The sequence below is a fragment of the Ochotona curzoniae genome, unplaced genomic scaffold (genome assembly GCF_017591425.1).
Source record: "Ochotona curzoniae isolate NIBS_2020 unplaced genomic scaffold, NIBS_Ocur_1.0 contig_1014, whole genome shotgun sequence".
NCBI classification, from domain to species: Eukaryota; Metazoa; Chordata; class Mammalia; order Lagomorpha; family Ochotonidae; genus Ochotona; species Ochotona curzoniae.
Genome location: NW_024464920.1, coordinates 33,414,604 through 33,441,539, shown reverse-complemented (window position 1 = coordinate 33,441,539; position 26,936 = coordinate 33,414,604). Strand labels below are relative to the sequence as shown.

General features: G+C 35.3%; 1 protein-coding gene and 1 non-coding gene across 7 annotated transcripts in view; both read left to right on the top strand.

The window, feature by feature from the left end:
* The window catches only part of USP15 (ubiquitin specific peptidase 15), a 99,245-nt gene extending 77,565 nt beyond the window's left edge, over positions 1-21,680 (top strand). For all 6 annotated transcript variants that reach the window (XM_040982626.1, XM_040982609.1, XM_040982619.1 and 3 more), the window contains 14 exons: positions 2,306-2,479; positions 3,755-3,913; positions 3,994-4,218; positions 7,411-7,494; positions 7,584-7,678; positions 7,774-7,965; positions 8,676-8,791; positions 8,955-9,227; positions 9,603-9,673; positions 10,061-10,176; positions 10,966-11,115; positions 12,583-12,686; positions 14,151-14,239; positions 16,650-21,680. In XM_040982626.1, coding sequence (XP_040838560.1) covers positions 2,306-2,479; positions 3,755-3,913; positions 3,994-4,218; positions 7,411-7,494; positions 7,584-7,678; positions 7,774-7,965; positions 8,676-8,791; positions 8,955-9,227; positions 9,603-9,673; positions 10,061-10,176; positions 10,966-11,115; positions 12,583-12,686; positions 14,151-14,239; positions 16,650-16,832 — 2,031 coding nt within the window. In that variant the 3' untranslated portion in view covers positions 16,833-21,680. The remainder of the gene's footprint in view (positions 1-2,305; positions 2,480-3,754; positions 3,914-3,993; positions 4,219-7,410; positions 7,495-7,583; positions 7,679-7,773; positions 7,966-8,675; positions 8,792-8,954; positions 9,228-9,602; positions 9,674-10,060; positions 10,177-10,965; positions 11,116-12,582; positions 12,687-14,150; positions 14,240-16,649) is intronic.
* Positions 10,280-10,478, top strand: LOC121164188. Its single transcript, XR_005885044.1, has one exon. It is a non-coding gene; the product is annotated as a U2 spliceosomal RNA (small nuclear RNA).
* Positions 21,681-26,936: the final 5,256 nt, after the last annotated feature.

Below are 26,936 nucleotides of genomic sequence, written 5' to 3'. Positions count from 1 at the left end.
TTTAAGTCCTTAAATCTTCAAGAGTTCTAAATCTTCAAGAGTTCTTAACTGATTTTACTGTTAGTATGTTTAGGGGTCATTGAAATATTCACATATAAAAGTTTTTAGTTAACAAGTGCATTTACTTGTTCATTAGCACAATTTTTCATTTCTATTTTGCCATTAGAGTTAGAACCAGTGAAACAGAGTCATTTCCTTTAGTTTGCTTATTGCTTTGTTTTTAACATGATACTGGTAACATGCAGCCCAGCTTTAGGACCAACTGTAGGCACAATGATAAAATAACTGGCTTAAGAGATATATGTTTTATCATCACTCACGCTGCTTTATATTTGGACCCCATTTTCTTAGTGACGAATTATAAGATTTGATTCTCCTCAACACAGATTTGGGCATTTGTGGGTATTATGCAGTTGAACCTTAATAATTTAATAGAGGACATAGAAGCAGTTTCATGTTACTATATTTTGTGTGAATATTTTTACTGCAATTAATGCTTTTAAATTTTGACCTAAAGTCATGAAAACTTTTCATATTTATTTGGTCCTTAAGAACATACTTTCTTCTTCTTTCAAAATGAAGAAAAATCTGAATGACCTTAGTAGGGTGGGTGTGTTTGTTTGTTTATTTTTTGAAGGACAAAATGAGAACTCCCATCCATTGGTTTACCTGTCAAATACACACAGTGGCCAGAGCTGGGCCAAGTTGAAGCCGAGAAATTGAAAATTCAATCCAGAAATGTGATTATTCAAGTTACTTGGGCCATCATCAGTGTCAGCTAAGGTTCACACTATCTGGAAGCCGGAGCTGGGTGTCAAACATGGGTATTCCGATAGGGAATATGGTCTTCTTAGGCACTAAGCTAAATGCCCACCTCAACTTTGTTTGTTTTTTTTTTTTTTTAAGATTTATTTATTTTTATGGGGAAGGCAGATATACAGATAGGATAAAGAGGAGAGACAGAGAGGAAGCAAGCACAAGCAGCCACAATGGCTGGAGCTGAGCCATTCCGAAGCCAGGAGCTTCCTCCGGGTCTCCCACATGGGTGCAGGGTCCCAAAGCTTTGAGTCGTCCTCGACTGCTTTCCCAGGCCACAAGCAGGGAGCTGAATGGGAAGCAGGGCTGCCGGAATTAGAACCGGCACCCATATGGTATACTGGCATATACATTCAAGGCAAGGACTTCAGCCACTAGACCACCTCGCCGGGTCTCTTAGTTCTTAAACCATCATAATTTGTGTAGTAGTATTGATAGTTACTATTGAAATTATCTATTCATATATGCATTGTAGAATTTACTAGAGAAATGTAGCTTCTGAGCTTCTTGAAACATGTTCAACATAAAATAGAATGCTGTTTTAGCCCAAGTTGAAACTAAATTGGTTAGATTTAAATATTGGTTATGATAGTTTCATGTGTAGTATAAGCAGTTATCAAAACTGTCCCTTTTTTGGTGTGTGTAGCTTGTTAAATCTGAGTTGTAATTAATTGGAAAGCAGAGTTATAGTACATCATAAATTAAGTGCATCATAAAAGTGAACACTAAGCATTATAGAAACATACAGAGGAAATCCTATAGAGGCAGCCAGAGAAGCTTTCTCGTCAGGATACCTGAATCTTAATGGGTTGATGGAAATTGTTAAGGCAAAAATGGTACATTTTCAAATATCCACAGTAATGTTGCAAAATCAGAGAGAATGTGCAGATTTCAAGGACCTATGAGTAATCAAACAAGGCCAGACATAGAGCGCAAAAAAGGTTAGCAAAAGATAAGGCTACCGAGGAATACTTATTTTCACTTTGAAAAGCAGATTTTACAGAGAGAGAAGGAGAAAAAGAGAAGTTCTTCCACCTGCTGGTTCAGAACTGAGCTGATCCAAAGCTGAGAGCACAGAGCTTCCTCGGGGTCTCCCACATGGGTGCAGAGTACCAATGGCTAATTTTCTGGTCCTTAGAGTGAATATGCAATCCTTAGTTTGTACCACTGAATTAAAAGAGTGAATGAAAACTCTGAACTTCTTTCCCCATTTTGCAGGTAGTGTGCTCTGATTAAAGTTAATGCAAATTTTACAGCAACAACTATTCATGTTTGCATTTACTATAATTACTTGACATTTGGGAAATGAATAGTTTAGTGCAGCAGTTGCATATTTGACCAGTTACCTTTTCAAAAAAATCACTTAAATTTTTCTCTGTACATTACAGCACATTGCAAATCAGTTTATTTTCTTATTCATTTTAACATGGTTTAGGGAAAATTAAATGGATAATTACTTTTACTTAAAATACCTTTTATTTTTTTGCAGTGTTTGAGCAACACCCCTCCTCTTACAGAATATTTCCTCAACGATAAGTATCAAGAAGAATTGAATTTTGACAATCCCCTGGGAATGAGAGGTGAAATAGCCAAATCTTATGCTGAACTGATCAAGCAAATGTGGTCTGGAAAGTTTAGCTACGTCACCCCAAGAGCCTTTAAGGTTAGTGTTGAAATTATTGTCCCAGCAAGAGTTATATCATCTCCCTGGAAATGAAAATTGTTTGATCAGAGAGGGGCTGGAAGGATAGTAGCTGTTAGCTTCCAAAAGAATACAGTGGTATTATATTTCAGGGCCTGTGAATAGGTTAGGTAGCTAGTTTAAGAACAAAAATAGAGTCAAGACATGAGTCATGGGAGACTATGGTGAAAGAAAGAATGAGAAAGACTGGTATGGTGGAAAATTCACCTGTGAGAGATAGCGATGAGTATCTGGTACACACGTTTTTGGTATTAACTCTTTGGTACACAAGTTTGCCATAATTTCTGCTTGCTCTTTTTGCAAGTCACCTTTTGTATTTTTTTCATTTTGTTGAACGCTTCGATGATGTATTTAGATACAGAATTATATTTGTGATACTATGACAAGGGTAAGAACTATAAATGCTTATTAGATGTTTACAGGTGCAGTCAATAGGAACATGTAGAGGTAAAGAGTAAAAACACAAAGAAAATACTTGGAAAAAATAGTATAACAAAAACTAATGACAAAGAAATCTAAGACTAAACAATCATTAATGCTTTTTTTGAGAATTTGATTGTTGATCTGTTTTGTCACTCAGTGTTTACTAGGAATGCAAAAAACAAATTTTCTGGATTCATATTTGTATGTGCAATTAGTGTTCCCAGGGAAAGTAGCGGGTTTGATTGCCCCCAAATCCCTACTCAAAATGTTTTCATCAATCATTCAGTACATAATTTGTCTTGTGTTCCTATTTAAAGACATTTAATTTTAAAATTTTGTTGTATTCTTTACATACAGTGTTTGTCCCTTCACAGTGAATTCATAGCCATTAGCACTACAAATCATACCTTAACAAAGCTTATCTAACATAGCTTCTCCATAAGGCACATTTGTGTTTATGAATCCTAGTTAACATGTCAGTACCCTTTTTGGGAATCATGTCAAATACCAAAATCACCAACAGCAGCAACAAAATACATAAAAATGTGAATAGTATAGTACTGAATATGCTATAAAAGAACATTTGTTTGTGTTATAAATCTGAAACTACAAGGTGGAAAATCAGATCTTTTGACCCCTCATTTAAGCATGTTCAAAAAAGACCACAAGCTGTCACAAGTTGATTTGGGGGTTACAGCTAAGTTTTAATAAATCAGGAAATCCGGTATGTAGACCGCATGAATGATGAGGACCAGTTGTGTAGTTTTTTAAAGATTGATCTATGCGTCCCTAATTGTAGTTTTGTTTCCTTAGACACAGGTAGGACGTTTTGCACCTCAGTTCTCTGGATATCAACAGCAGGACTGTCAGGAACTGCTAGCTTTCCTATTAGATGGACTACATGAAGATTTGAATAGAATCAGGAAAAAACCTTATATACAATTAAAAGATGCTGATGGAAGGCCAGATAAGGTAAATTTTACAATATTTTTGTCACTTATTATTTTAATTCTGTGGAACCACTTTGTAATTTATGTCTGCTTTCTGTATAGGTGGTTGCCGAAGAAGCCTGGGAAAACCATTTAAAAAGAAATGATTCAATCATAGTAGACATATTTCATGGCCTTTTCAAATCAACTTTAGTTTGTCCTGAGTGTGCTAAGATTTCTGTAACATTTGATCCTTTTTGTTATTTAACACTTCCACTGCCCATGAAAAAAGAACGTACTTTAGAAGTTTATTTAGTTAGAATGGATCCACTTACCAAACCTATGCAGGTAAGTAATGATTACTTTCTTTTCATTTTTTATTTTTATGACAAAATTGATCATTAAATTTTTATAAAAATATTATATCCTTAAGTACAATTCAGTGATTGTATTAGTGTAAGATTTTATAAACCAAATACTTGGAAATGGGTATAATTCTTTAGACTCAGGGAGAGTTAACAGACCTCTTTATATGTTAATTTTTTTCATGATGGCTGTTGGAAGTAAAGCTAATATTATACATTTAAATTCATGATGTTTTAGTCGCATATTTAAACACTTATCATTTTTATGCCTTTTAAAGGGTTAGAGTCAAGTAGAAATTTAGGCAGATGTAAAATAATTGGTTATTAAGGGCTTTGGCTTACTTATATTTTTTTTCTCCCCTAGACTCATTGGTTTTTGTGAGGTTTGTTGTTGTTGTCGTTTTTGTTTTGTTTTGTTTTTAAGATTGAGACCTTTTAAATCTTTTGCAACCTTTTAAATTACATGTATTAATGTAGTCAAAGATTTGATTCACTCAATATTTTTGGATAGCTGCTGAATATAAAGATATTGGGGGCCAATGCCTGTGACACCAGCATCCCAAATGGTGCTAATTCTAGACACGGCTGTTTCACTTCCTGTCTAGCTCCCTGCTGTTGGTCTAGGAGAGCACCGGAGGATGACCCGAATGTTGGAGCCCCTCTACATGTGCAGAGGAGACCTGGAGGAAGCTCCAGGCTCGTGGCCATTTGTGGAGGGACCCCGCAGATAGAAGATCTGTGTTGTCTCTCCTTCTGTCTCTGTAACTCTGCCCTTCGAATTGGGAAGTAGGGGAGACAATAAAGTAAAAGACGAATACTGTGTTCATTAAATAAGGCAGGGATAATTCCTGCTTAGAAGTTTGTTTTCTATGAATCTTGATTATTCCAAAAATCAATTTAGTTAATGCATAATAGTCATAAAATGTGCAAGAGTTGCTTTCCACAAAATTGTTGTGTTACTGTTGGTTTAGGAACGTATTTGGGTTTATTAACAGTAAGGTCAGAAGAAATATATATATATAGTTTTTTTTAAAAAAAAAAAAACCTTTTATACAAAGTAATTAAATCTGATAAACATTAGTCATGTACTCAAATTTCAACCAATTATTTTGCTGCTGCTTTATGTTACTTTCAGGAACATACCAAATCAGATACATTTGGATCTGGTTTTAATTGGGTAATTTTCCCCTTTTTGCTAGTATGGCTGCTAAAAATCTTCTTTTACTTTTATCCAGAAGAATTTGTATTCGCATTTCTGAAGTTAGACCCTTAAGATCAAGGAAGGGGCTGTGCAGTGCACAGGCCAACTCAGGCTTACAAAATCATAAGGTCTGATTCTATCAGTACAACTACAAGGAGGACTCAAAATTCAGTAAATCTGCAGTAGGCTATTTTTTTTAAGATTTATTTTAATTTTTATTTGAAAGGTAGATTTAACGGAGAAAGAAGAAAAGAGAGATTTTTGATCTGTTCTCTCCCGCAATGGCTTCAACAGTGGAAGCTAAGTCAGGAGCCTCTTCTGAGTCTCCTATGAGGATACAGGGGGCCAAGAACTTCAGCCATCCTCCACTGCTTTCCCAAGCCATGAGCAGGGAGATGGAGCAGATGTGGAGCAGCTAGGATACAAACTGGTGCCCACATGGATACCAGCACTGCAGGCAGAGGGTTAGCTCACTGCGCCATTGTGCTGACCCCTATTAAGGCTAATTTTTAAGTTGCTAATTTTCTATGGCGCAATGAATGTTAATATCAAAATGGTACTTAGAGAATGGATGGGGCTCTACCCCTGAACCAAAACTCTTGGAAATGAAAGGAGTTGTTATTAATAATTATGCTAGAACAGATTAATCCAGGAATAGCCATGGAAAATTAGTATATATTGTCACCTAGTCTGTTTGGAATTGAGCGGAGCACTAAGAATAAAGTTCCGGCTACAGAAGAGTTTCAAGAATAAAGTATAATCACAGCAATATAAAAGAACTTAGAAGTGATAGTGCCATAGGGGGAAAGAAATTTAACGTGCTCAGAGAAGTCAATAAAATAAGGACTGATAAAATTTAAGTTGGGTAATAGCATTGGCATCCTGATAAATAGCTGAAGAGAATGCCAGGAAATAAACAGAGCTGAGCAAATGCTAAGGAAGCTAGAATAGTAAAGATAGTATCAACAAAGCAGAGAAGAGAAGGACATTATTAGGGATTATATGTGACGGTGCAATGGATATATGATAAGTACTTGATGTAGTTCCCAGGAAAGGCAGAAAAGTGTGACAATCAGAACATAGATATTAAAGTAAACCTTGAGTGGGAAGAGAGAGACGTGTCTTTATGTGCTGCAAGTCACAGGAAAAAAAGGAATCTGCATGGATTTTCTTTAAATTTGCTGGGGGATGCTAGCCTCCTAGTAGCATTTTTTGGAGGGGGGGTACTGTATGAATTCTAATGATGATAAAGGGAGAAATACTGAAATAGGAAATTTACAGAGTGGTGTTGACTTAAAATAGTTATTGGGAAATAAAAAAGAATAAGGAAGTAAGTGAGATACAGAATTATTTGAGTAATGTTAAAAAAGCAGTGAAGATTGAATACTCTTGAAACTTAAAACATTGTGTCTTAGTGTGTCTGAATAGCTCAAAGAGAGCTCATCTAGAGTAGAACTGAGTAACCAACATTTAAGGGTTTGCAATGGAGTATTTGATGTGATGGAGCATATGGGTTCTGAAAGGAAAGTTATGAAGGGCAACAGCCAAACTTAGAAAAATTGAGAGTTAAAACGAAATTGTGAGCATCATGGCATGGCATGTTAAATCGCCACCGGTGACACCAGCATCTTGGAGTACTGGTTCATGTCTCAACTGTCCTGCTGTGATCAGCTTCCTAATGATGCTTCTAGGAAAGCAGTCGGATGGCCCACATTTGTGGACCCTGGCCCAGTCCCAAATGTTGTATCCATTTGGAAAGTGAACCAGTGGATGAAGGATCTCTGTGTGTGTCTGTTTCTCTCTGTCTCTCTCTCTCCCTCCCTCTTCCTTTCTCCCTTTCTCTCTGATGGTCAAATTAATATTTTAAAGGATTGTATATCTCACTATAAGCCAATAAATAAGAATGTGTAATTCTCTAATCTAAAGAATATTTTTTCCAAAGTAATAAGGTTATTGTAATTTTCTGTTTTTCAGTACAAAGTGATTGTCCCCAAAATAGGAAACATACTAGATCTTTGTACAGCATTATCTGCTTTGTCAGGAGTATCTGCAGATAAGGTAAGGTATTCCTGGGGTTAAATTACGTAAAGTGATATTTAGTTTTCAGTGTTACAAAACCAGCTTAATAGAAATTTGTTTCCTTCTAGATGATAGTTACTGATATATACAATCATAGATTTCACAGAATATTTGCTATGGATGAAAACCTTAGTAGTATTATGGAACGGGATGATATTTATGTGTAAGTATAAAATTTGTTGTACAAATTATTACTTAAGAACAAAAGCAAAAGAGGTAACAAAACTTGAAAGTTTATGGTCAATTTTGTTCTTTTAGGTTTGAAATCAATATCAATAGAACAGAAGATACAGAACATGTGATTATTCCTGTTTGCCTAAGAGAAAAATTTAGACACTCAAGCTATACCCACCATACTGGTTCTTCACTTTTTGGCCAGCCTTTCCTCATGGCCGTACCACGAAGCAATACTGAAGATAAACTCTATAATCTCTTGCTTTTGAGAATGTGGTAAGTGTAAAGTAAGTCTAAAGTCATAAATAGGGTGTGATCAGAATATAATTAGACATGTTTGCCTTATTTCAATTTTTTTAAACAGGTAGCAGTTTTAAATCCACTGTCCTAGTTAGTAAAATACAGCACTTAAGTAATTTCAAACCCAGGAAACATGAAGCTTTTTAGGTGTTTCACACCAGAAGTCTACATTTGGAAGAAAGTATAAACTTTGACGCATTTACTTCATTTTTTTAAATAAACTTAAGAACACATATTGATTGGCAATACTATAAGGCACCCTAATTTTTGTATAATTATAAGCCTTGATTTGAATTATAACCTAAGCAAGAATATCATTTGATCCCTTTCTTTTACTCTTAATAACTAATGTATTTGTCATTTCTGGTATTTAATTATTGTAGTTCCATGTCCTATGTGTAAAGGTCATAATGTATAAATATAATATTGTTAGTACTAATATGTTGTAGACTAAATAAGACTCTTTGTACATTTTCAAGTTGAAAAATTACTTGCCACAGACTTTCTGGTAATGACAGCAAAACATTTTATTGCTCAGTTATATTTGTAATGTGAGTTTAAATTTGTTCTCTGATTCTTGAATATAACTGCATTAAAGTTTTCTTTTGTTGATGGAATAGGAAACTCTGTGTTTATTGCTTTACCTTTATAGAACTGATCTTGTTTGGTTTCTAATTTTATTTAAGCCGATATGTCAAAATATCTACCGAAACTGAAGAAACTGAAGGATCCCTACACTGCTGTAAGGACCAAAATATAAATGGCAATGGCCCCAATGGCATACACGAGGAAGGCTCACCAAGTAAGACCTTCCTGTTAAATTATAAAAAATGTTCACTTAGCTTATTACCTTAGAGAGAAACTTAGAAGTTGACGATGAATGAACTTAAAAGCATTTGCACACTAAGAAATGTAAACAGTTTATGCGTTAGGCTTGGTTTAAAATTTCTAATGTCTAAAACTAGGTGAAATGGAAACAGATGAGCCAGATGATGAGTCCAGCCAGGATCAAGAACTTCCTTCTGAGAATGAAAACAGTCAGTCCGAAGATTCAGTTGGAGGAGATAATGATTCTGAAAATGGATTATGTACCGAGGATACCTGCAAAGGGCAACTCACGGGACACAAAAGGCGATTGTTTACATTCCAGTTCAACAACTTAGGCAACACTGATATCAACTACATCAAGGACGATACCAGGCATATACGATTCGATGACAGACAGCTTAGGCTAGATGGTAAGTATTTGTGAAAACAGATTGCTAGCTTTTATTTTTTTTAATGAAAAGCTACAATTCAACCCAGTCATTTAAAAATGCCGTTATCTAAAATGTTAAATGAAAGGCCGCTGTGTCTAAGTAAAATACCTGTCTGTGTTAAGTGAAAATTAAACTCATGCCTAATGTTTTATTAACTTTATTAGCTTATGTTTTGTTTATGCTTTTTTAAGTTGAAGTATTTCAGTGGTTTGCAAACCTATATTTGTCTTAATTATCCAGTACTAGTAAGAAAGACTGCTGTTATTTACTGTGGCATATGTCCTAACATTAAAATATGCTAATTTTAACACTGCTGCATATTAAGTTTAAAGAAAAAATATTTTTTCACCTTAGAAAGATCTTTTCTTGCTTTGGATTGGGATCCTGAATTGAAAAAAAGATATTTTGATGAAAATGCTGCTGAGGTAAGCCTTCACCCACTCAGCTCTTCTTACCTATTTTATTTTGATCACTATAACTAATCGTAATGTTTTGTAACATTCATTTGTTCTACCAATTGTGTTTATTTTACTAGTAAAAAATTATGAAATAGAAAAGATTTTGCAAAAAGACCTTTTTTAAAAAAGTAATGCAGAATTGGTTTTGAGCATGCCTTCCTACCGTGCCTTCTGTTGACTTAGTCATTCAGTTGTTTATACACAGGAATTATCTATTATAAATCATTGTTGAAGTAAGAGTTACAGTTGTTTTGAGAAAGTTTAGGAGTTTTCATTATAATTTTAGTAAGATGGTATCACTAAAATGAGTTTTGTTTCATTTGTTCTCTTAACTCAAGAAATACTTCTCTTTAGGATTTCGAAAAACATGAAAGTGTGGAATATAAACCTCCTAAAAAACCCTTTGTGAAATTAAAAGATTGCATTGAGCTTTTTACAACAAAAGAAAAACTAGGTGCTGAAGATCCCTGGTAAGAGACAAAGTTAAATATTTTTTCTATTTCTTTTATATTTTAAAGTAGAAGCTTTTCTTTCTTTATAATAATTTAGAATAAAGAAGGATAGCAATGCCTTTAAGCTTCTCAGTCTTTTGGCTAAGATCAAGTGTGGTATCTGTTCCTATCAGGAACACCTTTGGACGCAGCAAGCATTGTTAAACTTTAAAACTCATTATTATGTCTTCCATAACAGCCATTTTACTATTAGTAATTAGTTTTGGCTGCTTACAAGAATTTTTAGACTTGTAACCATTTTGAAAAAATTTTTAGGAAAATTATCCTGTGCCCTCATATTTCAAAAAGTTCATAGAAAATATAGTATGAAAATAATATTATGCCTAGATTTCAAGATTGAGGAGAAAGGCACCAAAATAAACTTTTAATTCCATTTTCCATGACTTTTTAAATTACCCTTGCATTTTTTTATATTATTTTGTTTAACCCATCAATTTTATTAAAATGTTCTAGTGTATAAATTAGGAGTCTGTGTGTGTGTGTATGTACATGCTTCAGCACAGATTTGTAATGCATGCATATCTTTTAGCATACTAAAATGTAAGTAGTCTAGCCCTCATTTAGGCCTATTTGGAAAGTATGTTGATGATAAGAATATTAAGTTACTTTTAGTCTAATACCTACTTGACATATGTTAACTGCTCACCAAAAACATACATATACATTTTTTTCTCATCTTTTGTTTTCATTAAGAAACATTGTTTACTGTAACTCTATAAAACTTTAAATATTTCTTTTCATTTATAGGTATTGCCCAAATTGTAAAGAACATCAGCAAGCGACAAAGAAATTAGATTTATGGTCCCTGCCTCCAGTACTTGTAGTACATCTCAAGCGATTTTCTTACAGTCGATACATGAGAGATAAATTGGATACATTAGTTGATTTTCCTATCAAGTAAGTTTTTATTCTGCTTCATAAATGATGGGCAACTGTTTTTTCAAAATTATACAATAATTTTTATTGTTATCCTTTGGTAAACGTTAGGCACCATTGTATTCCATTTGAGCTTTTGGCAGTTCCCACAATTAGTAAGAACTGGTGTCTCTTAGAGACTTTCCAAAGACTGAAAAAAAAAATTTGCACTTCTATTAACAATCTGCAGTTGTACTTTTAACACTCTGTGTTACATTGCCTTGTAGACTCACCAATCATAAATCTACAATATTTAATGAGAATTAAAGATTTTATTTTTCCTTGGAATTGTTTTATAATTATCAGCTATTCCTAAAAATAGTATTTAAAAGAGATAATGAAATAGTATAACAGAATAATTAACTTGTTTACCAAGAAGACACCATTAAATCAGTCCTATATATCAATATCCTTCAGTTTTCTTTTGGCATTGAATGACATAAGTCTGGAGACAACAGCGTTTTAATCCTCCTTTAAAAACTTGTCCCAAATACATTACAAATTCAGAAAGACAAAAAGGAAGCTTGGCTTCCCATTCACTTACTCATTTGATGGGAAATGCCTCATTTTTTCACTGTATTTTTGCAGTAAGAAACTGGTACAATCCCATTTAAAAACAACAACAGCCAAAAAAAATTTTTTTCAAATCCAGCAGTATTCTTCCAGATTTTGTATTTGTACACTAGAATTTCCTTGGTGTGAGTAGTGAGTGAACAAATGCTGAAGGCAGGTGTATTTAGAATTACTGGAAGCAAAGAATATATAATTCAACCACTTGTTAGGTGACTTATTATACTAATTACAAGCTGAAACTGTTTTACAATTATTTGAGCAAAAGAAGGGTCATTTTCTTCTTTAACAAATTTATTGTGAGCCATGAGATGTTTTAAGATTGTAGCATTTTTGACGATGTAGTTGGGAGAAAGAATAAAAAGTAAAACAAAAACCTGTTAGGGATTCATTTGAAATTTAGAATCATTATTGCCTTTTATATTTAGTCATGTTCCAGGTTCATGCATACAGATTTGAACAGTCACTTACATTCAAAATATATTGCCTATTTCAAGCATATGTCATCAATATCTGGAAAATTAGGATTAAAAATTGGGATTACAGTATTTTTTAGAATTTCTAAGAAATTTGTTTTTCACTATTTTTCTTATATAAATCATTTTTTTAAATTGGTTAAAAGTATCCATTAGACCCAAATGGTAAAGCTGATGACTAGTATACCGAGAATTAAATGTATTAACATGAAAACATTAAATAATATCACTCAGTAATGTCTCTATATATATGTATATATGATTTTTTATATAAGAGGTTTTTGATTCTCTGTCATATCTGTAGTAAAGTGTACATTTAACTGGGTTAAGAATACTGGCATGAGATAGCATCCATAACATTTTAGGGAAAGCATGTAACCAACTGCATTTCTTTTTTAAACAGTGACCTGGATATGTCGGAATTCCTGATTAATCCAAATGCAGGTCCTTGCCGCTATAATTTGATTGCAGTCTCCAACCACTATGGAGGAATGGGAGGAGGTCATTGTAAGTTGACAGTTTGCCTTTTATACTAAATTTTGATCTCTGCATAATTTAGCCATCTTTCCTTGAGATTTTCACTACTTCTGGAAAGAAAGCATCAGATAACATCTTCTACATAGTAGTCGCTCAATATGAATGAACTCCCTGCGCAGCTTTTCCATCCGTCAGATGTAAAGGATTGAGTTAATTACAGATCAGAGCATAGGAAGGAAACTGTTGATCTGTTGGTGCCTCCTCGTTCCCATTCTTCTCTTCCTTAACATGTTTGATGTATGCGCTCTTGTGAATCATAATGTATCTTTTTTTTTACATAGTTGATACTGCTTTGCAGATCTCACTAGATGCTTTTCTCCCGGTTACTCTGCATCCTTCTCACTGCTCACAGTTTGCGCCTACTCTGTCATCTCTTACTTCAGCACTGATATTGAGCTTAACTGTATACTCTGCTGTTGAATTTTCTGTTGAACCATCTTTGCATTCCTCAAAGCAACACTTATACCAGAAGATGCCAAAATGCCATTTTCATGTTCATTTTAGGGGGAAAAAAGCATATTATGGCTATACGACATATATGGGGAAAATTGTGTATAACTTTTCCCCTCATAAAGTACAAATATTCGGTCATTTCACATATGTATCTTAAATAGTGTTTTCAGAAACATTCCTTCCTGTTGATACCTTCCCTTTGGCATCACAGCTGATATGTGATAACTACAGAGTACGCTTGACACATCTCTCCCTTAGTTCTGATGCAGATTGAAAGTTTACAGCACAAACCAAGTCAAAGTTATATTGAATTAGAATTTATTGCCACATTTGTTTTTCTAAACTTCTGTAGATGGTGCCTTTCTTGGTCTAGAGCTGCAAACGTGGGTTTGTCTGAGTATGTTTTCACATAACTTTCTAAGGAAACGATTTCATTTGTAGGCCCACTCAAACAGCAAGCCATTGTGAGCTAAATATTGCAGTGGCAGTGCTGCACTTTTTTGCAATGAAATATACCAAATGATGGAAAATAGGTAACACGCTTTATGATTATGTAAGAAGAATTGTTTTCACCAAAACATATCTTCCTTTCTCCACAAATTGTTTGAAATGCCCTCCTATGTATAAAGTGCTTAGTAAGCCCTGTGCCTAGTACAGGACAAATACTATGTAATGTTAATATTTGTAACTTATTGTATCTAGTGTTGTTACTCTGTGAGCTAAAAACTAAATCCATTCTATTTTACTCTTGGTTGGAAACAGCTTTAGCTTACATAAAACTACACCTAGATAGTAGGAAGTTATTTTTGAAAACTTTTCATTAATAGAATCATTCAAATGTATATGAACCAGATTTTATATGTTAATTATTACCACATAATATTAGCACATATTCCTGATATAGATAACTATGGTTTTGAGGGTTCCTCAGAAAACCATAAATCATCTTAGTCACAGAAGTGGTTGTATTTTTTTCATTAGATACTGCTTTTGCAAAAAATAAAGATGATGGGAAATGGTACTATTTTGATGACAGCAGTGTCTCCCCGGCATCTGAAGACCAAATTGTGGTAAGTATGTCTTCTGAGAACCTGGGGATCTCCTGTTTTAAGTACTGAATATAAATTAATAAAATAGGCCCATGGCGTCTATATTTTTTCTATCAATTCTAGTGGCTGACAGAGACATGTTTTGGTTTAAATAAGTGTAAAATTGTCCCCAAATGAAAACATTTATATAATTCTCACCATGAATGGAATTTATAATAAAATTAATTAACATTTTTCTTTGGAAATTATGTTCAGCTCTTTTAGACATTTACTTCTTAGGTCAGAGTGCTAAAAAAGAGAAAAACTCCTCTATAATGCTTTACCATACCTGTAATCAAAATATTGGCATTGTTAGACTCACATCAGAACAAATTTTCTTTTTGTTAAATGATGCAGCATGATTGTGGTATATTCTAGGGACAAATGCTAAAAATTGCTTAGTAAGGATTTACGGTGTTTTTTATGAATTTTGCATTTCTATACTTTTTAAACTTACAGATTATAGTGCTATATACCATGTAGGAAATGTATTATTTGCTTAAAAATCTTGTTTATGGAAGAAACACTAACTCCTGAATTTCTTATACATTCTTTAAGGGCAGAGATTAGCTTTTTAATTTATAACATTTTAAAGAACTTTAGCAAATTAAAGAACTTTTGAGCCCAGTTATTACTACAAATGTAATTTCTCATTATGTGAATAGGCCTGAAACAGTTTTGAGTTTTTTTTCACTCCATAACCCACCCTCCCTCTTCTACTATTTCTCTCTCTTTCCCTCCTTTTTGTGTGTGTGGGGGGGGGGGTGTGTGGGTGGGTGGGTGGGTGTGTGTGTGCGCACCAGCTTTGCATTGCTTAATGGTGGAGATACATTCTGAGAAGTACAATTTCATTTGTGAACATCATTGAGTGTACTTACACAAACCTGGGTAGTACAGTCTACCATGCATCTAGGTTAAATTATACTATGGCACCACCATCATACATGGAGTCCATTATTGACTGAAACATTGCTGTGCTTACTATACGAAGGTCTATAATAGTATGCAAAGGTGTGCAAAAAACCTCCTGGGAAATATGCAATATCACTGTGATACTGTCAGTTTGTATATGTCCAAGTTAAGTACATTTCCATTTCTTATTTAAACTGATTTATTTTGGCTCCCCACTCTTCAATTCTATGTTCCTTATTAATATTCCAGCCAAACATCCTAAAATTGCCCATGTCCTCCATCAAAATCTCTTTAACAACACAGCTTGAATGTTGCCTTCAAATAAATAATATGTATTCTTCATACTTGATTCATAAATCTGATGTTGCTAAGCACTTTTAAGTTCAAGGGTGACAACTGGTTAAAATCTAAGTTTGTGTTATCAACCTTAGGTTGGCAGTTGAAGCACAGTTTGAATGAATCACCTGCTAAGTGCATAGGTACAGTCAAGATTCAGTGAGACCCCAGAAGAATTGAAGAGGAAACCCAAAATATAGGCAGAGGTCTAAGAAAAAGTGGAGTCACAAAAGCCAAGATCCTTTGTGATGGAGGAAAGCAAAATAATGAACTTTTAAAATGCTATAGAGAGATTGACCAAATGAACTATAAGATACTTGTGTATGTTATTTACTTGGAGGTTATTCACCCAAATGAAAGCCATTTTATTGGAATAATTTGGGCAAAAGTTAGATTATACCTAGTTAAGGAAGGTGCATGAAAATGAATAATGAATATAGACTAGTCCAATAGCCTGGCTGTGAGGAAGAGAGAGTTAAAATGGAGGGGTATTTATGAAGTATTTCCTAATGCCAAAGAGAATAGTCCAGTATGTAAGGACTCATTGGAATTGCACAGTGATAATATTTGTAACAGTATTCTTGAGTCAGTAGAACATTGTGGCACAGTGGTTAAGTCACTTTTGTAATACTGGCATCCCACATTGGAGTGCTGGCTCAAGTTCTGAATGCTGCATTTCTGGTCCCGCTTTCCAGTAACACACCTGGGAAGATGACTAAGTTATTGCTTCCCTGCCACCATGGGAAGGTCGAGGACAGAGCCTCCTGGCCTTGGCCTGACTCAGACATGTCTGTTGTGGCCATCTGGAAAGTAAACTAGTGAGTGGACTATATCTGTCTATCTCCCTAGTATCAGATACAAAGATGTTCATTTTTTACTGAAAGACAAAATAAAAGCAAGCACAGAAATCTACTTCATGTTAAGTGGCTATATTAGTCTAAGATATAAGATATATTTCTTGGTTCACATAACTTGGAAGAGAATTTTTAATTCCAGCAGCTACTTTTCTTTTATATATAAAAATCATATTTACTCAACTTTTATAACTTGCATTTAACTGTTAATTTGTTACCAACTAAAAATGTATATTGTATTTCATCTCTGAGGAAATGACCATTTGATCATCTTTTCTTTGTTTTGACAGTCCAAAGCAGCGTATGTACTATTCTATCAGAGACAAGATACTTTCAGTGGAACTGGCTTTTTTCCTCTTGACCGAGAAACTAAAGGTGCTTCAGCTGCCACAGGCATCCCATTGGAAAGTGATGAAGATAGCAATGACAATGACAATGACATAGAAAATGAAAACTGTATGCACACTAACTGATGAAAGTCTTTGAAGCCATACAAGAGAGACTTTCCTGCTGGTGGTATCTGTGAAATGATGGAATTATCCACCACATTAAAACATGTCTGAGATGGGGAGTTTCAGATAACCGAATGTAAATCCTTTATCAGATTTTAACTTGTGCAGTACTTGAAGTGAAACACAATGAAAACTTTAACAGAAATTGTCTCTTAATACATTTACAGTTGTATTTACAAGCTAAATATATATAGGAAATCACAAATAAATCCCTTTTAAGTTTGCGGTTGTTTTGATGAATTATGTTTTCTTTAATTTTTTGGATGTGAGTTAATTGATGAGAAATGTTAAATTTGTGGTTGTTGGTCATTTATTTTGCTCTAATGATACTGCAAGAAACCTATGCTGAACTTAGTTTTTGGGTAATCTAGTTCATGTGCATTAGGCTGCCATATTATATATTATGATATTTAGCTGCAGTGTTAATATGGCATAAATACTGCAGTGATATTCTTGGAAAACCAAATTTTCAGATCTATTCCTGGTAATCAGAGTGGGCATATTAAAAAAAATCATGACATAAGAAACATTTTTTAAATTATATTTTCTTTTGACATCATTAAAAATGCAGGATAATGTTTTCATCGTATAGAAACAGGTTCTAGATTTCACACTCCATCTAAAGTCATTTTTCAATTACATGTAAGTATGTTTCACAACTGTTGGGATCTAATCTTTAGAACATTTTTTATTTGCTTAAAAATCATATCTTTAATCTACGGTTGGTCTAAAATTAAAATTTTTGCCATCTGTTTTTCTCTACCCCATCTTTTAGTAATTTGGCAAATTTTAACTCAATTCTTTTAATATAAAGACAGACAATATAAGTACTCTGTATCCATATAAATAATTACATCAAGCTTAGATGGGAGATTTTTCATGTGCTGGCCTTTAAATCATTAATGGACATTTGGCTATAAAAGTAGGTCTGTTAACTTTTTGTGTGTTCCTGATGGAATTCACCATAGCCTTACAGCTTTTCTCAGAAGGTAACTTGTTATAAGAGAAATGGCATTTGCATGTTTCAGAGTCAGAACCTGTACAGTATATAAAGCATACAAACCTTAAATTTGATTTTACTTCACCACATCCAAGGATCCAGGATGCCAAAAATATGTGTGAACATTTGAAACATTTCATTTGCTGCTTTTCCCTTTGATCTAGTTAAAGAATGTATTGTCAATTGGCATACAATACTGCCTTTAATAGAAAATCTAAATGCTGGGGCACATTTCACTATCAACTACCTGAGAAATTGCTTTGTGTCCCACTGTTATTAAAGCAAAAATTATAATGTTCATTTGAACTAATCAAATACAATAGATTACAAATTGTGTATTGTAAATAAAAGTTCACTCTGTGAGTGCACATTTTGGTAAATTATTTATTTATGTTAGCATTTAAGAGTAAAAAAAAAATGCATTTGACCAGGATAAATGAAATATGTTGATCATGGCTTTGCTTTATACCTTGATATTAAAGCTGGTTTTTCATCCTGGTATTTTAAAAGCTGCTTTGGATTTTTTCTTTTTCCTTTTCTTTTTTTATTTTGATGTACACTAACCTCCTGCATGACAGAGGTTAAAATTTTGTCTGCACTTGAGTTCACTTGAGTTTATATTTGAAATGTGCATGTTTATTTATACAGATTTCAATAAAGCTATTCAAGGCCTTAATTTAGTCTTTTATTTCTTACTCTGAATCTTTGGATTAAAAATCCCATTTTATGGGTAGTTATGTAGGCTTTTTGGTTAATATTAATACTAGAAAGAAAAACATGTCAGAGTAAAAGGAAATATTTTAAGGACATGTCTTAAGGTTGACTCTTTTTTAGCTTAAGTATTCATTAAACATTATTCTTACCAGTCTCTGCTCTAGATATGGAGATGATAATAGTGAATAATATCTGTCCCCATGGAGTTCACTTTCTTCCTGCCAGCTACCAAGTTAATGAACTATCTTTTCATTTTCCTAAAAGTTTAAAAAGTCCTTTTTCTAGCTCTCGTTTGCAGTGTTCACACTAATTCCTCAGAAAATCTGCTTTCTTTTAAATGCTGATCATTAGCTTCTATTTCCATTAAGAGATTTTTAAGAGGAAATGATATTTATTTTGGCATCAGATCTGTCTCCAACTATCACTTTCAGCTTCAAAAGAAAAGTAAAGCAGAAATAGTACAAAGAGAGAATACATATGTCAAAGTAGATGTTCATAGGGTAGTAAAACCATGTCCAGATAGAATTCTACATCTAACCTTGCCAATTAATAATCAGAGCTTTGAACTTAATCTTACTGCATGTGGTTCTTTGCCTATAAAATTGGCTACAGTAGATCAGGTACACATTATATCATTTAATCACACAGCAGCTATGAATTAAAGAGTCATCCTCCTGTTTTTTTTTTTATGCACATGGAGAAATGGGGGTGCAGAGCATTGAGCAGTCTCCAGTTGACACGATCACTGTGTAGTCGAGCCAGTTGCATCCTCAGATGTATCATATGTACGCTACCTCCCACTGCATTACTGTCTGCCTCACACAACTGTCGAGCACTCAAGGGAAAGAGAAAGAATTCTCCAACACTACTCATTATCGAGAGTTTTAGTGTAAATAGACATCTCTGAATACTTTGTTTCCAGAATTTCTTCCACTCACTCAATATTTGAATATTGACGTGAAAAGATGCCAGTTGAAAAATATAGAGCTTTTCCTTTTAAAATTAAGTTCATATTATGTAAGATTTGCCATTTAATTGAATTTGTAGTGTAATGGGGGCATTTCTTCCCTTCACCTTATTCATCTAACTCCCTTCCTTCTATTTCTTCAAATGGAACCCTACATTCAGGATGTCTCCTTCAATAATTTAATTAAATCCATGAAAAAAAACCCAGCTGGACGCTTTATTTGAATATCTTGCCTATCTTATAATCTGTATTTTTCTATAGTTCTATATTTATCCTTGTTTGTGGGAATGAAGAAAATGAGTAAGTACCAACGTAGATGACCGTGTAAGGACAGTACTTTTTCATGGACTCATTTCTTTAGGTGAGGTTATCTTACAAGACGTGAACCAGGAAACCATGAGTGAAAGGAGTATGTGGGGTCTTTAGAAAGGTCATGCAAAAGTATAATGTAAAAATTTAAAAACCTGCATAGGTCTAAAATTTTTTTACACCAAGAATGTGTGTGTGACAAACTTCACTAGTTTTCTCTCCGGCTGTCTCAGTTGGCCAGAGCGAGGTGTGCCAAAGCTGGGAGCAGGGAATTCGGTTCAGTTCTTGCACACCTGTGTCAGCAGCTCAAGTCCTTCAGCTAGAATTACGAACAGAACTCGAGTTCAGACCAAGGCACTGATTGGAAATGCAGGCATCCCAAATGGCAATTTCACACTGCTCTAAAAGCCCACTCATAAAAGTGGTCTTCAAATTGTATTTTACATGAATTTTTGAATTGTCACCTTATTTCTTACAGGTCCATAATGGTAAAAGGAAGGCCCATTGGTTTTTGGATTTTTTGTTTTATTTTTTAAATTTCATGCAGAAAGTTTATTTCATTATTACTACTTCCAGCTCTCCCTTTCCACTTTTAGGGAAGAAACATGGAGAATCCTCATACCATAACTTAGAGGAGCCAAAGCTCCTTTCAAATCTCCGAAAGAAAGGAAAATAAAATTCCTGAATCCAAAGAATAGTGGAAAATTTTTGTCTATGTTTTTTACTTCACAATAAAGTAAAAATTTTGTTATTTAAACAGTTTAACCTGAGGAGATTTGAAGCAGCTTCTCTTGGAAATATTTGATACACCCCAGTAGTAATTTTAAGAACCACTTTACCAGAGGATAGGGAAGTAAAGAGGAAATGGAGTATATTTATGTCTTTGCTAATTTTTCTTATATACTCAGTTGCAGATCCATATTATGTTTTAGTAGCATATTTTTCTAGTGAGATGTGTATATAAAAGCTTCTAGTATGCTTTCTAAATTTGGGGGCATTCCAATTTGATGTGTATGCTTTATTTATGTAATTCATATTTACCTTAAGGAGAAGAATTTCCAAGTAACACAAATAATAAACCTGATTTAAAATTAAGTTTAACTGTATTCAAATTTTTGTAAGCTACATAGAATAGGTTTTAAAATATGAGAACTGGAAAGATACAAAGGATAAAAATTTAAATACTATCAAACTTTTCTTCGCTAATGGAGTAGAGAATATTTAATTGGAGAATATGAACAGTTCAAAAATTATTCTTGGCAAGTATGTATATTGGGAAACATACCTTATATCATATGAGCATCTAATTGTTCCCCAGTTTTGACTTTGCATGCCGGGAACATGTCAGAGATGAGAGAAGAGCTAGCCTCATCCAGAAAATGCAGAGCACATGGATCCATCACACAAAGCAGAAAATCGACATGATACTCTAGAACCTCAAAAAATAAGGAGAAAATCGGTTAAGTAGATTTTAATGTCATTCTTTTTTCTGGAAGTAGGTAGAAAATTTGCTTATAAAACCACTTAAAACTATCTGTTTAACAATTGCTGTTCAATGAAAATTCTGTGGATATAAGACTGCATAGTTTAAATATACACACACATTTTAAATGTTTGATATTTGTTTTGACAGTTCTGTAGAAAATTTTGCTTAGATTGGTGCTTATTTTGCTAAAGTTTTTTATTCATATCAGGAACTTCTCACTTGTTCTATGTAGTTTGGCGAGAGAAAAATACTTCCTGTGACTTCCAAGTTTGTTGCTAGCTGGAGTTAAACCTACGTACATGCAAATAAAACAATAAATATGGACTATCTCAACAGTCTTCCCCATAATGTGTATTATGTTCTTATCAACAACAACAAATTCCTAACATTTACCAAGCTAGTGTTTTAAAACTTCTAATGCCATTTCATTTCTTAATTTTTAGTTAAGACAATCAGCATTCTTAAACTTTGTAACATCTCTAACATAAGTTTCTCATGTAAATGTGTTTTATAAAATAGTATTTCTTTCCTGAGCAGGCTATTACAGTGCAATGTGATGGAGGGAAAGGGGGAGGAGCGGACAGGCACACTATTTTGTGTCTCATCTCTCTCCCTCCTCCCTCTCCACCTCACCTTCCTTGGCTTCCACCTGCCGCCTCCATTTTCTCTATTTCTCAATAGTTATCCCTATATCCCTTTCTTGAAGAAAAAAAAGCTGCTGTTTTCCATGGGATAGGCATTTGGTGCAGCTGTTGCAGTGGGTGAGTGCTGCTTGGGACACCCATATCTTAGTGCCTAGGTTTGAGCCAGCTCTGCTTTCAATTCCAGCTGCCTGACAATGTGCACACTGACAAGCTGAAGTGATGGCTCAAATAATTAAATTCCTACCAACCATCTGGGATGCCCAGAGAAAGCTCCTCGCTCCTGGCTTTGGCCTCATCTAGTCCTGGCTGCTGAGAGCATTTGAGGAGTAAAAGAGCAGATGGAAAATGTCTTCGTCCTCTGCCTTCCAAGTAGAAATGAATGTAAATAAATAAACTTTGAAAGAATAAAATAAATTTACCAGTGAATGTCTTTTGTTAGAAAAACTGAAAAGTGTCAAACGTTTCCTGTTGCCTTCATTTAACTACAAATAATCTGGCCACTTCTATCCAGCAGGGGGCAAAGGTGTTCAACTTTTCAAGCCACAGCAGCTACTGAGATCTCTCTCCAGGATTGAACTAAGGTGCTTTTAACTTGATGTGTGGGGGTCTTCAAATTCTCAAACTGTATATTCGATATGTTTAAACAATGATTTTGGTAACTATTGTGTTAAAATTGTCAAACTGGGGTAAGGTTCTACTGGTTATGTTTGTTGATTTTATTTTCCCACGAAGATCTGGCCTGTTTATCATTGATCAGACTTCCTGTTCATCTTTTTGCAGTCCTGGAACTACTGTACCTCAGATACAGGCTGGCATCAACATCAGTCTTCTATTATAGCTGTAACACAATGACCACAAATTTGGAATTTAACAGCTTAAGACAACACAAACGCCTTACTGTGGAGTTCACAAGTAAGAAGTGAGTCTTACAAATTAAAATCAGCAGGTTACCAGAGGCACAGTACATCTGAAGCCACAATGGGGGAGAATTTGTTTCTTTTGAATTCCAGTTCTAAAGGCTATTTGCAATCCCTGGTTCTGGTCCCTTCCTTCCACTTTGCAATTGTCACTGTAGCATCTTCAAATTTTCTCACGAACACACACACACACCCTATGGTGTCTATTGTCACATTTCCTTCTGGGTTGTGATCATATTCTATCTCTCTTATAAGGATCCTGTGATTGCACTGGGCTCAGTTGGATAATCCAGAACAATCATCTCATTTCACCAGGACCGGAATCATATCTGCAAAGTTCCTTTAGACAGGGAAGATAAAACATCATCAGGTTGGGAATGTATTTGGGAGGTACTAGGAAATCAAGGTACTATTTGTAGGGGCTGACATCATGTTATAGTAGGCTGTCTCTGCCTGTAGCACCATCACATACGGGCACCAGTTCATATCTTGACTGCTCCACTTCTGATCCAGCTCCCTGCTTCTGACCTGGGAAGACTTAAGTCCTTGTGTCCCTGCACCATGTGGGAGACCTGGATGAGGTCCCTGGCTCCTGGCTTCATATTGGCTCAGCTCTGACCATCGTGGCCATTTGGGAAATGAACCATCAGTTGAAGGTTTCTGTCTATCTCCTGTATCTCTGCCTTTCAAATAAAAATAAAATAAATCTTTTTAAAAATGCCATTTTTAGTGGAGGAGCTTTAGGGCCAAGTTTCTATTATTCCTTGATTTGGAAGAAATGACCAAAGACTATATTGCAATACTATGAAGAACTGTGGATTTTAATCTGCTGTCTTTAATCTTGCTGGCAGGACAAGGATTTAAATTTGTGATCCAACCTAAGAGACTGTCATGATCCAGGGAAGAGAAAATTATACATTCTTCATCCAGATATTCCTAGTTTGTGACCATAAATTTAGACACCACTTAAGGTAATACTCAATATAGCCATTGATGTAAAGCCAGACTGAAGGGGACTGGACTTACTGCTGACGTAATCAGGGAGAACAGGTAATTCTCATACAATTTCCCCAATGCACTGAAGCAATGTAATTCAACATGAAAAATATTAGGTTTTGCTAATTAGAAGAAAGGAGGCCCTCACCATGCTAGCACGCTAACACTAAATTCTACTAACTCCACCACTGGCTATCATTGTCTGCTGGCATACAGGCTGAAAGGCAAGGGTACAGTAGGTACCCATGTATTCAGATAAATGAGTAGACTGTGGTTAAAATGTACTTTCAGCCAAAGCGGAGAACATTGCCTACAGTTTAATGAGAACAGGTAAGTCCTGCGGTTTATAGACAAAGGCACTAAATGTGCTGCAGGGTAGGAAATGCAGGTAGAGGTGCTATTCTGTATGTGACACACTGATTAAAAGAACAAGGCTCAGAAGCAGCTGGACTGTCATATCTGTTTACTCAGCATGTGGGCAGGAATGTCATACAGAGAAAAACAGATTGCACAGCTGACAGTGTATGATTACCAAGAGCTCCAGGAAAATGAACTGAACTGATTGCATCAACAAACTTCCTTCCCATTGGGGTTTGTCCAATGGGAGGCACTAGCAAGAGGGAAATAGGAGGCATTACTTCCTCAGCTCCCTGCTGTTGAGTCCCTCTGTATAGAAAAGGTTACACCTGCAGCATTTACGATGTACATGATGGCCCGAGTACTTGAGTTCTTGCCACCCACATAGCAGGTAACTGCTTTCCTAGGCCACAAGCAGGGGGAGCTGGATGGGAAGCAGAGCTACTGGAATTAGAACCAGTGTCTGTATGGGATCCCTGTGCAAGCAAGGGGAGGACTTTAGCCAATAGACTACCACACCAGGCCCTGCTATTATTTTTTAGAAGATTTTTTTTAAAAAGATTTGCTCATTTTTATTCAAAAGGCAGAAAGAACATGAGAGAGAGCAAGAGGTATATTGTCTATCCTCTGGTTTATTCCTTAAATGGTTGTGATGGCAATGGCTGGATCTGGGCCAGTCTGAAGCCAGAAGCCAGGAGATACTTCCAGGTTTCTCATATGAATACAGGGGTGCAAGAACTTGGTCCATCCTCTGCTGCTTTCCCAGGCACATTACCAGGTAACTGGATTGGAAGTGAAGAATCTGGGACTTGAACCAGTGCCTTTATGAGAGGCTGACACTGCAGCCAGAGGTTAACTTACTATGCCACATTGCTGGCACTGTATTGTTAACAATCTTATATGGTTCCAGAGTACCTGACAAACCATAAAATACATGAAAAAGAAGAGGTTAGTGCTGTGAGGCAGTGGGTTTAGCAGCACCAGCATTCACTATAGGGTTTGGTTAACTTGTGACTAATGACCCAACTCCCCATTAATGGCCTGCGGAAAGCAATGGAAGACGGCCGATGTGCTTAGGCTCCTGCCACCCACGAGGGGACTTGGAGCTCCTGGCCCCAGCGTAGCCCAGCTTTGCTGTTGCACTCATCTAGGCAGTCTAACAGGTAGGAGAAGATCTCTGTCTCCATAAGTCTTTCACAGAAATAAATAAATGTTAAAAAAAAAAAGAGTTCAACTGAAACGATACAGAAATTATCTGTGAAAAATCAACTCTGTTGAAACTCATATGTATTGTAGTAAGCAGTGTATTGTTCTCTTGCATAGTATAACTCATTATTACACAGACATCTACTCTCCCCTCAAGGTAAGCTATGCATTCCATACAATTCCAATCCCAATCAAAATCTATAGCTGCATCTCCCCTCCCCCCAGCAGTGTAACAGTCTAAGGCTGCTTGGAAGAACAAAGGTCTCTGTTTAGATAACTTTATTAGTTGTAAGGAAGAGGGAAATAAGGAGGAGCTGTCCTAGCAATTATTAACACAGACTATACAGTCATAGAAATAAAACACAGTGGAATAAAAGAAAAAACCTGGAAGATTGAGTCCATGAAAATTTTATTTTAGGGCAATAAATGTTTGAAATCCAGACATACATAGGATCTTCAAAAAGTGCATGGAAGATGCATGTGAAAAATAATGATTTCAAAAATTTTTACACCTAAATAAACATTTTTCAAATAGTTTTAACTAACTTATTTGAAAAGTAGAGAGAGAGAGAGAAGCAATTTCCACTTAAATTGTCAACAAATACTGCAGCTGGGGTTGGCCAGGGACCAGAGCCAATAGCAGAAAACTACATGCAGTTCTGCCACGCCCACTGCTGCCCAGACTTTGCACCGTCAGGATTCTCAAGCCAAGACATGCATGCAGAAATTGAATCCAGGCACTGGGTAAGATAGGCATGTCTTAATGCCTACCTTTAAAAACTGACCTTTAAGTTCCATTTTCCACAAACCTTTTTTTCCCACAAACTTTTTAAAGTTTCCTCATATATGTAAGATTTATTATCACATAGAAACAGGGAGGGCCCAGCACAGTAGCCTAGCAGCTAAAGTTCTCGCCTCACATGCAGCAGGATATCATATGAGCGCCGGTTCTAATCCTGGCAGTCCTACTTCCCATCCAGCTCCCTGCTTGTGGCCTGGGAGAGCAGTCAAGGATGGCTCAAAGCCTTGGGTCCCTGCACCCACATGGGAGACCCAGAACAGGCTCCTGCCTTCAGATTGGCTCAGCTATAGTTGTTGCAGCCGCTTGAGGAATGAGTCATTGAATGGAAGACCTTCCTCTCTGTCTCTCCTCCTCTCTGTATATCTGACTTTCCATTAAAAATAAATAAATTATTTTTAAAAAGAATACATTCAAGACTGTTTGACATCTTGACAAGATCACAGTCTTTAAGATGGGCTAGATGGGGCCTGGCTCACTACCCCAGGGACTAAAGTCCTTGGCGTGCTTGTGCCGGGATCCCATGTGGGTGCCAGTTCATGAAGAGAAAAAAAGGGAGAGAATGTGGAAACAATGATCTTACCCACTGTCCTGTAACTCTTGACCCTTTGTGCCCCAATTAATTATGTAAAGATCATCAAAATAAAATAATAATAAGAAAAAAAGAATA